The sequence below is a fragment of the Sander lucioperca genome, chromosome 20 (assembly GCF_008315115.2).
Source record: "Sander lucioperca isolate FBNREF2018 chromosome 20, SLUC_FBN_1.2, whole genome shotgun sequence".
NCBI classification, from domain to species: domain Eukaryota; kingdom Metazoa; phylum Chordata; class Actinopteri; order Perciformes; family Percidae; genus Sander; species Sander lucioperca.
Window position 1 is genome coordinate 12,077,844 of NC_050192.1, and position 16,426 is coordinate 12,094,269.

At 40.1% G+C, this 16,426-nt stretch overlaps 1 protein-coding gene across 1 annotated transcript in view; it reads right to left on the reverse strand.

Annotated features, from left to right (window-relative positions):
• Positions 1-5,952: 5,952 nt before the first annotated feature.
• The window catches only part of gpr37b (G protein-coupled receptor 37b), a 16,497-nt gene continuing 6,023 nt past the window's right edge, over positions 5,953-16,426 (reverse strand). Inside the window, exon 2 of the mRNA XM_031313554.2 lies at positions 5,953-10,458. Within this exon, the coding sequence (XP_031169414.1) occupies positions 9,643-10,458 (816 nt within the window). The 3' untranslated portion in view covers positions 5,953-9,642. The remainder of the gene's footprint in view (positions 10,459-16,426) is intronic.

Genomic DNA, 16,426 nt, shown 5'->3' on the forward strand with positions numbered 1-16,426 from the left:
GCAGAGTTGCAGAATTATCTGTGGGTTTTTCACTATGATTCACCCCTTTAACCAGTGTTGGGCAAGTTACTTTTAGAAAGTTATTAGTTACATTTACTAGTTACTTCTTCCAAAAAGTAGCTAAATTAGTTATTCAGTTACAAATTATGAAAGTAACTAGTTACTTCAGAAAGTAACTATTGCGTTACTTTCAAGTACATTTTTAAATGCTCAAATGTGACCCCACCTCCACCCCTCTTTAATGGACCTTAAAATACATGTGCATGTTCAATTATTTATGATCAACCTATGAAAAGAATATTATAATGAAATGGAACCTTAATACAATACATTATTAACAGAAACAATGTACACAAATCTAAACTATTTTAATGTTGCTGTGGGACAAAGTGAGACTAGCCTCCAATCAAATGCCATGTATGTTTATATAGTGGATCAATACAAATAACACAACACCTCAACAGACCACAACTGGGCAAAATTAAATTATGCTTGTTAAGCACTATACCAAAAATAAATGCACTGCCCACTAACCAAGGAAGAACAGTAAAATAAGTCTTTGCCTCTTGGCTCAGACTCAGAGATCTAGTTGGTCTGATGAAAAAAACAGCTTCAAATATAGTAACGTGCCACATTTTTTGGCAGTAACGGTAACAACGTTATTAAGATGGGAAGAGTAATCAATTAGATTACTTGTTACTGAAAAAGAGTAACGCCGTTAGTAACGCCGTTATTTATAACGCCGTTATTTATAACACCGTTATTCCCATCACTGCCATTAACACAACACATATTCATTTATTTTTCTTTTTATATAAAAAATATTGATTAGTGCAGCTTTAACTGTGATCTGTAACAAAGCTGTAGCTTGCACACATAGCATTCCAAAAGGTAGCTCCACTTTCATACAGTGTCTACAGGTGCATGGTTCCTGAATGGCTGGTCTGTTTCAATGCAAGATACACAACAGAAAAGGGTAAATAGGAGAAAGTTAGGAAGATGGTAACTTAACTCTCTGGTTACCTAGCAACCACTCATAAAGCACAGCCAGAAAAAAACCTTAGCCCAGCCAGATTGCTTGGCTGGGACTTAACTGTGTTTAATGAATGCCCAGTTACACTTGGAAAAACAGAAAAGTGGGAGTGTGTCTGAACAAACACTAAAACCTGCAGCGGGAAGACAAATCTCTGAACAGCAATCCCAAAATAGTCTTTATGTACTTTCCCATCTATGGATTGAAACGACAAATATACACCAGATTACACAAGCTATACGTTCAGTGGGACTGGGGTTTTGATGTTGTGTACAACCAGAAATACTACATACACTAAGCAACCTGGGCAGATAAATACATGTTCAGCAACAGTGGTAGCCATCTTTCCTCTATCTTCAGTCTGTTATCCCATAGCAGCCGCCACAGTCTAACCCCTTTTGATACACTGAAAAGCAGAATGTAATGTAACATGGATATTGAAAATTGGACGACTGACTTGTATATAATACAATTTTAACAAATGGTATATCATCATTTGTTGAATACTCAGATCAGATGATTTCTGATATCATCCACAGAGCCAAAAATAAACTGTTAAGTGCTTACTGGAAGAAAAGTGGACAGCTACAGATAAAACACATGAAGTCACCTGCCATATCATTCATTTAACTCTATCTGCTCTTTTATCCCCATTTTGCTTGGCAGCAGCTAATGCTGACACTACTTAAATTCTGTCACCATACTGAAACCTTATATTCTGACTCATTTAATTTAATATGAATGTATTTTGTCTGCTTCAGAATCCAATCCAACATCGGTAGAACAAAACAGTTTCTCTTCATCTTTTCCTGGAAGGTTGTGTGTCCATCAGCTGTTCCAGCAATGCGAACAATGCAACCACACAGCTGTACATTGTTGTATAGCTTTAAAGGCCTGGAGTTGGTGCTTTAGAGCCCAAAATTGAAAGAAATTTAAAAGTGACCATGAAAATGCTGGATCAGAACTTCTCTGTGATCATGAAAGACTTTTCTACAATAGGCAGCTGAATTGGGGAAAAAAAGGCTTTTGAAAACCGTCGCATAATGAAACCACAAAAAGACAGATAAACAGCCACACACACTGACAGAGGTGGAAAAAGTACTAACATATTGTACTCAAGTAAAAGCACCAATACTTTGATGAAAAATTACTCAAGTAAAAGTAATAAGTAGTTCATTTAAAATGTACTTTAAGTAAAAGTTACTTAGTTACATTAAAAAAAAACCTGTAAAACGGGGCGGGGGGATCTCTCCCATGTAGTGAAAATAGGACAAGGGGTCATAAATCCAAAACTCTTTTGTTTTTAATTAAAGAAAAATCTGTACAAATGTATAAACATCTATACAAATGTATACACATGAATAATAACAACATAACACATGTCACACATGACATTTAAGATCCTTAGAAAAGTTTTAGTTCAGACCATCCCATAAAACGTTTTCAAACAATCAATGGAAAGTGAAAGTACCATACATTGTTAGTTCTGAGGGCCATCCTTCTTTTCTTCACAAACATAAACAACTGTTATAATGCAAATCAAGGCCAAAATGTTTTGACTCCATAAATGGGTTTGACCCTAATGTTCACAGCCCAGACTAGCAGCTAGCTTCTACACACCTAAGTAGCCCGTATGAGCTAATTAGATGTATGTGAATTAATTTAGCCAGTCTCCTACATACGTTGTCCTACAGCAGGGGTGGGCAATTCATTTTCCCAAGGGGCCACATGAGAAACAGGGACTGTTGTGAAGGGCTGGACTAATAGGCTAAACTCAATTCTGCTGAATATTAATTTTATGTTAGGCGGCACGTTCTCAAACGTTTCTTTTTTCTCTGGGCATATTAGCGCAGCAGAGTCCACCAAACACTTTTTCATAAACTCCCCTTCAGAAAATGACTTACTGTTTTTGGCGATTTTGTGGGATATCACAAAGCTGGTCTTGACTGCTGCATCCCTGGATGCCTTGTTGCTTTTGCAGCATAACTAGCAAAGCTTCAGATGTCCGTGGCCGCTTTGCATCAGTCAAGCTGTATTTCTCTGCGTGTTTAGTATTGTAGCAGTGATTCAAATTATAATCCTTTAACACAGCGATCTGTTCTCCGCAAACTAAGCACACGGCTTTACCTTTGACTTCAGTAAATAAATACTTAGAAGTCCGTGTTTGGTTAAAAACTCGGCACTCTGTATCAACCTTTCTTTCTTTCCCATGAGCTGACATTTTGAGGGATAACAGCTCATTCACATCCATGCTATCGTCTCCCGCTCAGTTCACGGCTCGCTGACACATCCATGGGTCCGACACATTGCAGTTCTTCTTCTACTTCTTTTAATTGCGACTTGCAACCAGAGAAGAAGAAGCTGCATATGTTCGCACAAAAAAAAGAATTCCCAGGTCTGGTGCAGTTGTTTCATTAAGGTCCGGACACACAGAGCCGATAATCGGCCGTTGGACAGTCTGGTGAGGTCAGTGACTCGAGTCTGTTCGGTGTGTTCCGTGCGGTCGTCCGTCCGAGGGGCCGTCGTCCTTCATTTTGGCCGATTTCACATGTATAATTGGCGGGGCGGGCACTGCCGGCAGTCAGACTCAAATGACCCATCTGATTGGTAGAGTGCTAACCCGGAAACGATGAGCGTGACTAGAGTCTCTCAAAAACTGACGAAAATCTTTTAAACAGACCTTTGTCGATCTGAAATGAAGCCAGATTCAGCAACTGCATGGCCTATTTCTCGCTAAAAATGTTTTCAGAAACACGTTTCAGATTAGTGCTGCCTGCTGTTATGGAGACGTATTACGTCTCGTCGCTTTGGTGTCTTCTGAGGCACTTTTTTGACCAATTTGGGGAGACTAATCAGTCCAGCTGCCTTTTCTGCTGATGTTTGGCCATCGGCTCTGTGTGTCTGGGCCTTTAGTCAAAGTTGGTTTTTTTTTTACTCAGTAACGGATGGGATTTGTAATGTAGCGAAATACCATACTTCACTCAAAACGTAATCAAGTACATCTTAAAATACAGATTTTAAAAACTACTTGAAAAATACAAAATACACAACAAAACTACTCAATACAGTATCGTGAGTAAATGTATTTCGTTACTTTCCACCTCTGCACACTGACACACACACAGGGCTGCAGACACACAAGTATGTTGCTGATTGAGGCTGATTGAGCGTGAGCGAGTGCACTGGCAGGAGGCCAACTGTTTTGGGGAAATTACCAAGATGAGTGGCACATCGCCTGTCAGCTTTTCTGGGACAAGATGCCCCGTAACGAACGCACGTACGCACGCACACAAACACACACGCACGTATGCACGCACACACGCATGCATGCATGCACGCACACACACACGCACACACACATGCAGTGCTTTTTCTGTGACAGGAGGGAGGAGATAGGGGAGAGAACAGATAAAAGCCTGAATTGTGGTGCATTTCAAAGTGAACAATTCCTCATTTTTCATCAGACGTTTCATAATTGGGCTTTCTCATTTTCCGTCTGAGAGATAAATGACAGATAGTTGGTGGATTTGATTCAAAGGGCAAAATGAGCAGTATATTTGACAACAATAGACTAAAATAAGACTTCCCAATTGCATTTCAGACTCTTAAAATAATGTTACAAGTGCTTGATGTGCCATTTTAATATATTGTGTGTGCCCAGTTGAAGCTCTGTGTGTTAAAGAAGAAAAACCAAGTTCACCTCAAGTAGAACATATTTCTGTCTTTGTTTTCTTCGGATCTGTGAGGGTGGATGGTGCTTTTCTCTGCTGTCTTTCTTCTGAATGTTAAAACACATAAGTGCTATTTTTAGAGACAAATTCTACATCTCCTTTTCTCTACTGGTTTCTTTCTTACTTTTCCCACGTCACTCTAACCCCTTACTTTCTGCCTTGACATGAGTAAGAAAATAGAAAGAAAATGAAAGAGGCCACCTCCTCACAACAGTGGGAGTGAGCGGCGTCCTCTGGGGGACCGAGCAATACGTCTGTGGTGGTTGCGGAAGCTTTCTGGCATCTGCTCAGTGTTCCAACGCGACAGCTAATTCTGTTACAGGAGGTATAAACAGTTCCATTCTGCATCCTTATCGCGAACACAGACCCAGGACGTCGGCCGCTATCGTCATCGTTGTATAACACTTCGGATGCAACAGACAAAGACGAGGCAACGGAGAGGAGAGAGAGGGTGTGTAGGATGTGTTGGGAGAACAGAGCACAGTGATACATTGCTGATGAATATTTTAAAGGGTCCCCTGTTATGTGAAGAGGAAATAAAATGAAAACACTAGTACAGCTGAAGTGGGAGGATCTTAAAGAAATCAGGACATGGGGACACACTGAGAGTTATTCCCAAAGAGGGACAGAGTTTAGAGTTTTTGTTCTTCATGTTTCAAAAGACAATTTCACCATCATTTCTGTAGTTAAGCCTGTGCACGTATTGCACTGTGAAATGGCATACCTCTTTTCATACATTAAAATTTGTGGCATCACTGTTTCTGAAGTCCATTATGACATATGAAGTTGCCGACTAGTCTCTACACTGATGCACAATCTATTCTGTTCTGTGTTTACAAACCATCTGACGCATCAGGAAATGATTTAGTGTGAATGTAGTCTAAAAAGTCAGGATCTCTCAGCCTCTGCTGAATTGATTTTGATTATTATTTTTTAACTCTGTCTCTTGAAACTCAACATAATGGAGTAGCACTATTTAAATTGCCGGAGCACCCATTTAACATCAGTTATATCCATGGCAACAACCCTTGGCCATGGAGGCAACAGGCTGGATAATTTCTTTGCTTTGAATATGTTGGAGGAGATGTTCAGATTACAAGGATTTATGTTGCAGTCAAGTGATGAAACATGATGGCACTCAACAAAGATAACCTTAATACACACAATAAATCAACACAACAGTAATAGTACATTTAAAATTTTAATATACAGTTTTCAAGATAAAGTTCTTTGATAACCAAAGGGACAGTCATTTGGCTATATAAAAAGCTATTTAGAAACCAGTGACTAGACTTAGAGACAATAGTGGTCGTGTGCTTACATTTCCAGGTATCAAATACAGACACAACTTGCTGAGAGTGAAGAGGATACTCACAAAATTCAGAATAAAAGTCTCACTGACTGATTTACAAGAATCACTTCATCAATAGTTTGAACCACGTTACTACACACTGAGCCATTTAGAATGAGCTATACTCCCAGAAAAATGCAGAAAAAAGAATCAGTTTCAGGAGGTCAGTTTACACTTCACACTCACATCATGAAACAGGTGGGAAATCCAGACTCCAGTAAGATCGCTGGACAACATACAATAAACTCTTGAAGTGATTTAATGGTAGAAACTGGGCTGGTGCAAGGGCACATAAACTGAGCTCCCTGAACAAGTCAGCCCACAATAGCCTGATAGTGATGGGAATAAAAAGAGTTGTCAAACAGGCTGCAGGGCATTGTGTTGCAGTAGTGCTGTTTTTGCCAATTTCCTCTATTAAGTTGAAGAACTGCAGCCAAGCACAGGCTACAGCCACCTGGAGCTCATAAACTGTAGTTCGTTAAAGCCAAAGGGTTGCTGCCTTTAGCCCTGGCAGGAAAAAAAAAACACCCTTTATCCACAGTTTCTCACTATGCGTATATATTTTTAGTATGACTGGCCCTGGGTGCTGTCAAACCTTTCGTGATTTATGTTTTGTAGTAAAATTCTTCTCCCTATATTGATGGAGCCGAGGGCAAACTGACCTCCACGCTGAGAGAGACACCCAGAGATAGTGTGCTACTACCACAAGAGCACAAGAGACAGACAGAGAGAAGGTGTTTGGCAGTGCAGAATCGTATGCAAAGGATTCATCGCAATATACAGTATACCAATGAACATCACACCTGGGTCATCACAGAGTGCACCACTATTCATTTTAGTTATAATTATGTAAAGCTATTGGATTTTTCATTAAGTTTAACAAGCAAAATAAAGACTGTTTGGTTATCCCCAGAAGCCCTCTACACCCTCCTGCCATAATACCATATGTACTAAATGTTTAGGCTGTTCAGTTTTCAGTATAACTTCAGTTACCTGCATTGTAATAGTGATTTGAACCTTGTTTTGACCCAGATCTGATTGGTAGGATTAAGAAAACAGATTTACAGTACAATACACTTGTAAATTTATACACTGTGAAAAACATTTCATTGGTTCTCCTTAAAAACTCAAGTAGTGAAACTGCAAAAAGCATTAGAGGTCAAGAAACAAGACATTTTTGGCCTTGTAAAATTCATCCTTGAAGCCCCACCCCCCTTTAGTTACTGTTGCTACGCCTGTAAAGCTTTCTATTCTCACATGGCACATATGCAGTTTACAATGATAACAGAGGCAGATTTATCACTCCACATCCTTAGTAATTATTGAGACAATGGGTCCTTCATTTCAGACAGAGGTGGACAAAAGCAGCCTCTCATTTCTAGCTGGAGAATGTCCATTTTACCAGCTGAAATAACTAGCTAGCTAGCTAACTAAGCTAACATTAGCAACGTGAGTTGGTTGAAAACGCTGTTGACGCGGCTGACATTTCAATCTTTCTGCCTGACTCATTTAAAATGTACAGTCAATTGTAGTCTTCCCTTCGAGATAATTTACACACTTGTGGTAGCTCTTTGTTTTACAGTTCAGGAACTGAAATAAATAACTTGAACTTTCCATTTACTATAAACTATACATTGATTAAGCCTATTGGTCGAAATATACAATTCCCCTTATAATTACAATCCAGCAGTTGTATTTACAATGTAATTATGCAGTATTGACACTTTTTTTGTAATTGTAATTTAACATGTTGTAATTACCTAGTAAATGATTGATGATTACTGTCCCTGTTAATGTGTTACATAACTACCAGTAATTATATTTCTGTACCAAAGTAATAATACAAATATGTGCATACTAGTAAATTATTGCATTTATTGAATGTTAATTACAAGTAATCAGCTTTTCATTTATCAGTCCTTGCAAACACTGAGTAATTACTGCACTGTAAAATAAAGTGCTACCATACTTGTAAGTGTCAAACAACCGTCACTAATACTAAAGGCAGTATTTATCAAAGATTCATGCAATCACTAAACTGTGTCTATGGCAGCTCAGTGAAATTCTACATTGATTTTTCTTCTTCGTTTACCCCACCGTTGTTCATGTATTCCACCGACAACTGTTATCTGTCTTCTTGACCAAAAATATAGTACGCAGCTCAATTACTTGTGATTCCAAGTCGAACCGATGGATTGGTTGTTTACAGCGCATTCATCATAAGAGCACCAAAGAAAGTGTACAGTATATATACAGCCCAAAGTGTAAGGCGTAACATGATACAACAGTGTAGTGCAGATATTTATTTTCAGTGTCCAGTCCATGTTGAGTCCATACCTTTTAATTATATTCCACGGTGTTATGTTCCATTACATTTCACTCTATTCATATTCACGCCATTCAATTTAATCTGTAGTGTTTCATTCGATTCCATTCCACTCCATTCACCTCTAATTTGATTTCAATTAGTCTATTCTGAACTTTTTAATTCTGCTCAAGTCCGTGTTTATGTATCTCTGAGACCAGCCCAGTTATGTTTGAGTCACCTGGATATTTTTCAATATACAGTGTAAGTGTTATTGTGTACATTTGGATTCTCCAATCATCTCTCCTTTCTGTGTTTTTCTCTTGAAAACGGTCATTACTGCAGATGCCCTGCACTAGTTTAATTATCGTAAGACTTGATCCCATGTGTGTAGCATTACACAAACTGTCCATTTACAGCTCATGTAAATTGAGTCCTGTATTTCTATAGGCAGTGTCAGCCCACACGTTTAGCTAGATGCTGTATATGAAATATTATACAAGGTTGCATTCCATGATTAATTAGCCAAGTCTCCATAATTGCAACAGTGACACATTTAGAAGGTGATTGGCATTGATTATGTCTCCTTTAAGATATACAGTACAGTTTCCCATACATTAATATTATTTATGGGGGCCAAATACACTTATCATCACAGACGGTTTTGGTAACTTTAACAGAAAATATTGTCACATATTCTGTACAATCATTTACTGTACATTGTACAGTATACATATTATCTTTACCTGCCACTCATAACATTAGGGCCTGTGGGAAACAGTTTTGTGTAATCTAAATACATGATGAACCTGATTTAACCTCTTGTGAAGAACCACACATAAGACAGGTTAAGAGGCCTCCCAACTGTCATAAGATATTTAGGCATAGAAGGTCTACAGCGGGGGTCTGTAACTTTTAAAGGTTTCAGGCAGGGTTATGTACTGACCCTATTTTAAGAGCACCCCAGGGCATGAGTGAAAGAAGATTTAGCTTTTTGTTAGCTTTCCTGGGAAATTAGGGTAATATAGTACTGCAAATGTAGTTAGGAATGAAACTTGAAGATGTAGGACACTGGCTGAATGTGATTATTCAGTGTCCAACTTCTTTCATGCACCCATTTAAAAATGTGACTAGACTAGGTAAGGCAAATCTCTCCTAGCTGAGTCTGCCAAAGACTAATAGCAGGCTAGTGAAATATCCATCCCTGATGAGGAATATCAGTTTAGCAGTTGGAGCCAGCAGGTGTGTAGTTACTCAGCTCCCTGCGGATGGTGCTGAACGGCGACAGCTCCAGCTCGGTGGTACACTCGTGTTCGTTATCATCACTGGCAGTGGCTGAGGAGGGCTCGTGGTTACAGCAGCAGCAACAGCAGCAGTCCAGGAAGGCCCTGCCCAGCGGGCGACACAGGAGAAGCAGCAGCGCCGGCGTCACAGCGGCCCGACAGAAGAGCAGCAGCTGGGAGAGGAGATGGAGCACAGACATGGTGTGCTCAGGAACACCGGCCGCCATGTACGCAGAAACTATGTTGCAGATGTTCTCAGGCACCACACACGCACCGTAGACAATTGCTAGCGCCACGACGGTGCAGTTCATCTGGCTCTCCAGCCGGATCTGCTTTTTGTTACTGCGCACGCTGGCCTGCTCTGCACGCCGGATCTTGCGTGCAGTCACCAAGGAGCACCCAATGGTGAATAGGGTAGGGAGGCAAAAGTAGCAGCCAAAGCACCACCACAGCCGAGCGCCCTCATAGGTCAAGCCCAGCACGTAGAGCATGTCAGGAAGTGAGGTGGATATCCTGATAATACAGCGTTCAACGGGAGGCTCGTCTGGGATTCCTGTGTCCTCTGCCACCAGCTGTCTGATGAGGAGCTCTGGGAGGGCCAATAGGAGAGCACCAATCCAGATGACAGCTAGCTTAGCGGTAGTGGAGGTGCAATTCTCGATCATCTCGTAGTACATCTGGACGTTGGTGGCTGCACGGAAGCGGTCGATGCACAGAGCGCACAGGGTGAAGGTGGTCACACCAAGGGAGGCCACCTGAGGAAACACACAAAGACAAATTCTTACATCATTCATCATAATCACAGTCCTTTTTTGTCATTGTGTACAATTCATGTACAATCATTTACTTGATTGAATCATAGTGCCTCAAGAATGCTGTTTATATCATAAAACTCTATGTATGAAGCGGCACAGGACTGTAGGCGAGAACAATAGAGAAAAAAGTGAGCATTAGAGCTTGTGCTAATAAAAGCCTCATAGAGGCTACAATCATTTCAACGGCCAGATGGGCTGAGCTTTTCGTGGTTGTCAGTTCCCCAGTGTTAAAGGAATACAAGAATAACAAGGAACTGACAAAATTATCTCCAGTGTAGAAAATGTTGGACAGTATCTTGCAGAATTTTAAGGAAGGGCTGCCGGTGAAGTAAATAAATAGATTCCCTTGCATCACACACAAACAAAGGCCTTTCCACAAGTTGATAAGTCAGCCACCACCACGTAAATAAACAACAGGGCACACAGCACTGGCCTTTCGGTGCAGCTCACACTGGTGTAATTACAAGAAGTGGAGTACAATGGCAGGCTGTAAGCTGCTATTAACACTGTGTAGCATCCCTGAATGTGTGTATGTGAGAAAAGAGAAAGCACAGACTGACAGAAATAAAGACCACACAGACACGCAGAGCAAGGGAGTGACAGGGTGGATTAAAAGCATTGCACTCTTTATTCTAACGTATTTTTGCACCTCTTGTTCAATGAGTTTTACTAATTAACACACTTCCTAAACATTCCCCTTTTTCTGGTAATGTTTCACTTAAAGCATTCATGTAATTAAGCTAATTGCCTGCCATTGCCTCCACATTCTCGATGTAAAAAAAAGTCCTCAAATTGTCATTTTGGCCGAGTGTGCACACCCTGAAAAACATTCCTCTGCAGCTGAGTGTGTGTGTGTGTGTATGTGGTGTTATGTGTGTGTGTGTGTGTGTGTGTGTGTGTGTGTGTGTGTGTGTGTGTGTGGTGTTATGTGTGTGTATGTGTGTGTGTGTGTGTGTGTGTGTGTGTGTGTGTGTGTGTGTGTGTGTGTGTGTGTGTGTGTGTGTGTGTGTGTGTGTGTGTGTGTGGACGTCTGTCCTTACATGAACCAGTTCCTTCTATGATTTTGCCTCCAGCACTAAAATCTGCCACAACAGCCACTGATCCCCCCCATCCTGTCTCATCTTGCTTACCTTTCTACCTCTGACTCTCACTAATCTCTCCTCTTTTGATCTCTCCCTTCTCTCCCCACCCTCTTTCCCCCCTTTTATACATCCTTCCTTCCTTTCCTCCTTCCTTGCCTCCCTTCATATCAAATTTAATTACAACAGCTAGCTTCCGAGATGGCCCCAGTGAGCCACGGCTTTAGTGCTCCAAACACATACTTCCTGGACAGATATAGATGTACACGGCAAGATGTTCTGTGTATCTAGGCCTTACACACACACACACACACACACACACACACACACACACACACACTGACTCTCTGATACACATGGTTGCCTATCCAGACTAATGAAGGAAACAGCGAGGGGTAAGTGGGGTAGATAAACCATCAACACGCTTCAGCGCTCTGGACGGTAACTGTGATCAATGTGACTGTGTTCTGGACCCTGGCGTTTTTTTATCTGCCGCTACACTACAATCTTGTAACTATCATTGTGGTAAATTGTTTAGAAATTTGGACAAACCAGAACAATAATTATTCATTAGCTTTTTAAGCAATGTTTTTTTTTTTCCCCAGAGCAACTTGGAATATATTTAAGCCAAGCATGTTTATGTAGGTGGTTACTTCACACTCTTGACTGATTAATCCTTTAGGTGCTTTGGGCAGGTTGTCAAAATGTTGAGTGCACTTGGCAGATGTTGTCATCTTACACTCAGGTACCCATGCTTGGAAAGCCAGGCACCAAAAATCTATCTAATCATCAATGTCTGCTCATGTTAAATTCAAGGATTTGCACTTGTTTTGGATTGGAACAAAAATATTGGATCAAAGGAAGACACTTTGTTAAAACTGTCCAAAAAACAGCTTACTTCGGAGTGTGTTGGATCACTTGTACTGTAACTGAGCAGCAAATCAAACATTCATGAAGGCATTAATGCATGTAGGCCTTGCAGTAGACACACTCATTTTACCACTATCTGACACGTCGTAAACATAGTGAATTGTTTACGACATAGAGTTTAAACTGATGGCACCTTGACCTAGGGAATAAGATCAAATTCCTATCCGATTTATAATATCTAGAAATATATATTTAATGTCTTTTGTGTAATATCCATGAAGAGATGAGTGTCAGTTTGGAGCTGTTATGGCACTAAAGTTTAAACAGGATTTTGTCAGCCTCTCCTCATCTCCACTATAAATAAAATACAATAATTGGCCCTAAATACATCTCTAGAAAATAAAGTTATTTATTCTAATAGTTAAAGATGCATCATATTGTGATCCACTTCTTTATCTGTAAACATGCACACCAAGCACACCTGTATTCCCATATGTGGTGGCTTTAAGTGAACACACATACAAAAATACTCATCCAGTACACATGGACAGGTGCTTGCACATAGTGAATATTTCATGGCTTGAACAACACAGCTGGAACGGCTTTAAAGGCAGTCATGAAGGACCCCGGAAACCCAGCTTTGATCAGCGTGTTGGGGTGGAGAGCAAGGGCAGGATGAACAAGCATAGCTTTGTACTAGAGAGGAGATGAGAGAGAGAAAGAGTCCAAGAGTCAGGCCTGGTGGGGTGATGAAATGTGTGCATTTGTGGAAGGGGGTTATGCAAATGAGTGACGGAGAAACAGGGACAGAAGAATGGAAAAAGGAAAAGAGTGGGAGAAAGAAAGAAAGAAAGAAAGAAAAAAAGAAAGAAAGAAAGAAAGAATGAATGGAAGAAAGAAAGAAAGAAAGAAATTAATGAATAAAAGACAATAGCAGTGGAACACATCAGTGAGTAAGAGACAGTCCAAAATGACAGGAAGAGAGAAATAAGCCACGACAGCTTCAGATTGATTAACAATGTTAATGTGGCATTTCTTCCAAATAGCTGCTTTGACCCTGTCATGTTCATTTACCTGCTGGGAACATGACAGGCCTGCTCACCTCAGGGCTGGAAATGTGGCTCCTAAAATATTATCATTTAAATCTTACTACTTATTTAAAACAGTCATTTTGGGAAATACGCTGATTTGCTTTCTTGTTGAGAGTTAGATGAGAATATACTACTCTCACATCTGTACGGTAAATAGCAGCTCACTTATTAACAAGTCATATCTCACATTTTTTGTTGTGGTGTTATATAAAGTAAAGTATAAGTATAAAGTGTTGTTTTTAAACTGTTTTTGTATATATTTTGTTACTTTTGGACTGAGCCAGGCTAACTGTTTTATGCTAAGCTAAGCTAAGCTACGCTAAGTGGCTGTAGCTGCATATTAATTTTGACATGAGAGTGGTTTTCTCATCTAACACTCGGCAAGAGAATAAATGTGTATTTCCCAAAATGTTAAAGTATTCCTTTAATAATTTATACAGTTTTGTGAATCATCTGTAAAACTATTTCCTTCGACCGTCTAAATTTGCCAACAAAAACTGTTGTTGAAAAATGACCAAACAGATGATATACAGCTTGTGAAGTACCGTTTTTCTGCTTCATATTATACATTTCTTCTCAACCTTGGACTTAAAGGACAAAAAAAAAAAAACAATAACATAAAAAGGCCTTTCATCCACAACACATGTCTGACCGTCTATCTGCGCAGCAGGTGACAAAGACATTTTCCCCTGGTGCTGTTTTTAAAAACGGCCCATTAACTTCCTGATTAAATGTCCTGTGAGCTGGTGGCACAAAGGCCTCATCTTATTAATTGGGTTTTAACAAGGACTGGTGGAGCCTGTGCAGCCATACTGTGACTACAGCCACTGTCAGAGGTAATGGTTGTTATCAAGTGATGAATGGGCTAATGTGGAGACACAACAACAACACACACACACATACAGTCTTATAGCAATGAGCCAGGGAGACAACGGGTTATTCTAGCTGCAGTCCTATTTCTAGATTAGATGTGTGACCCAGTGCAGGCTCCAGCAGACCATAACTCTAACCACAGAGACCCTGTCACTGACAGCCACCATCCGTCTAACAGCTGGGCTGTGTGTCTGGGAGAGACAGAAAACTGATTTATGTGAGCATACACACACAGTTGTGGGTATGTGTTTGTCTGTGCACGTCCACATTAATGCAAAATTATTACAGTTCGTAATTAATTGTGGGTGGGTGTATATGAGTACAAGTGTGGATGGTGCATACATTTTGTTACAGTATATATTGTTTGTATTGTGCTGTACTCCTGCCCTATTCTTTTCTATTCTAGCTTGACAAAAACATTCTCAACACAAATTCCACTTGATGTATCCAAAGGGTTCAACAAAGCTTTTTAGTAGATGTTCAGGAGCTTTCAGATCTTCCTCAGCAGATGGAGTTGTTGCCCAGTTGTCATGGAATTGTAGATGTTTACTTTAAAGGAATGGATTAACAGATGAGAAGATCGACACCATTCGCATGTCTGTACAGTAAATATAAAGCTGGAGCCAGCAGCCCGTTAACTTAGCTTCGCACAAAGACTAAAAACAGGGAAACAGCTAGCCTGGCTCTGTCCAAAGGCAACAAAATCCACCTTTCAGCACCTCTAAAGCTTACTTATTAACACGTCATATCTGTTCAATCTGTATAAAAACAGAAGTGTAAAACGGCAAGTTGTGATTTTCTGCCAGACTATTTTATGGCCAAAAACAGAAACTTCCTGGAGGCACGTCGTCATCGTGAGGTTACCACGCAACCTACTGGGGACGATTGTGTGATGTGATCGAAAGCTCCAGAATGGACCTAGTGCAAAGATTGTCTAGTGTTTCCAAGGTAAAGTATGAACTTTCAGTCAATTCTGTTCTATTCTATCCCATGAACAAAAGGAACAGTCTCTACCAGCCGGGAAAAGATACCATAGAATTCACAAATAAGTAGGACGAACACTCACAAATCTTCATCTCTCTTTCTTTTTTTTCTTCAATTAAATTAATAGCAACCATCCAACAGTGTTCTACTCTAGTCTGTTGCTTTCTGCCTTTTACAGTCAAATACAGCATTTCTGAGGCAGTTTCTTCTGCACAATAAATTTATTTTCCATTAAATCACATCCTGACCTGTGGCAGATTTCCCACTGGACATTAAATGATTAAAAATTAATTCTGTTCTCAGTGTACAGTAGTTGACGGTCCAATCCTAGGTCATTGATCCCTGTCTAAAAGTATTATGCTGGAGGCAATACAAAATGCAGTAACTTTCACATTCTCTTCTATTCTATTCTATTAAGGCTGGCTACAGGCCGGCTGGTTCCGCGTTAAACTGAAACTGATACGCTGTTCATTTTCTTTTGGCCAACACACCTAATTCAAAATGGTAATCATCTAATGAATATTTCATATTTACATGGATAATTATCAATTTGTCTAATTGCATCCAACAGCAAGCCTAATCTTTGCTTCATGCTGTTGTGTGGTCTTGTCTAATCATTTAAAACACAATATCTACTCATCCACGGACAAAGAGCTGACTGAATGGACTCACCATCATGCATTATGTAGAGCCACTAATTATATACCCTGAATAATTTACATATCTTCCAATTAACTATCATTTGCGTGTCTGATAGACGGGCTGAGAAACGGAGAGGGCATGAGACCAAGTGTGTGTACTTACTTTGTGTTTATGTGTTATGTCTATACTTTAACTGTATGTGTGCATTTAGCGTATAAGCACAAATGTGTGCCAAACTGCTTCCATAGTGTGTGTGTGTGTGTGTGTGTGTGTGTGTGTGTGTGTGTGTGTGTGTGTGTGTGTGTGTGTGTCGTGTGTCTTCCCCCTGAGGCTTGCTTCTAATCACAGATAGCTGATGCAGAGAGAGGA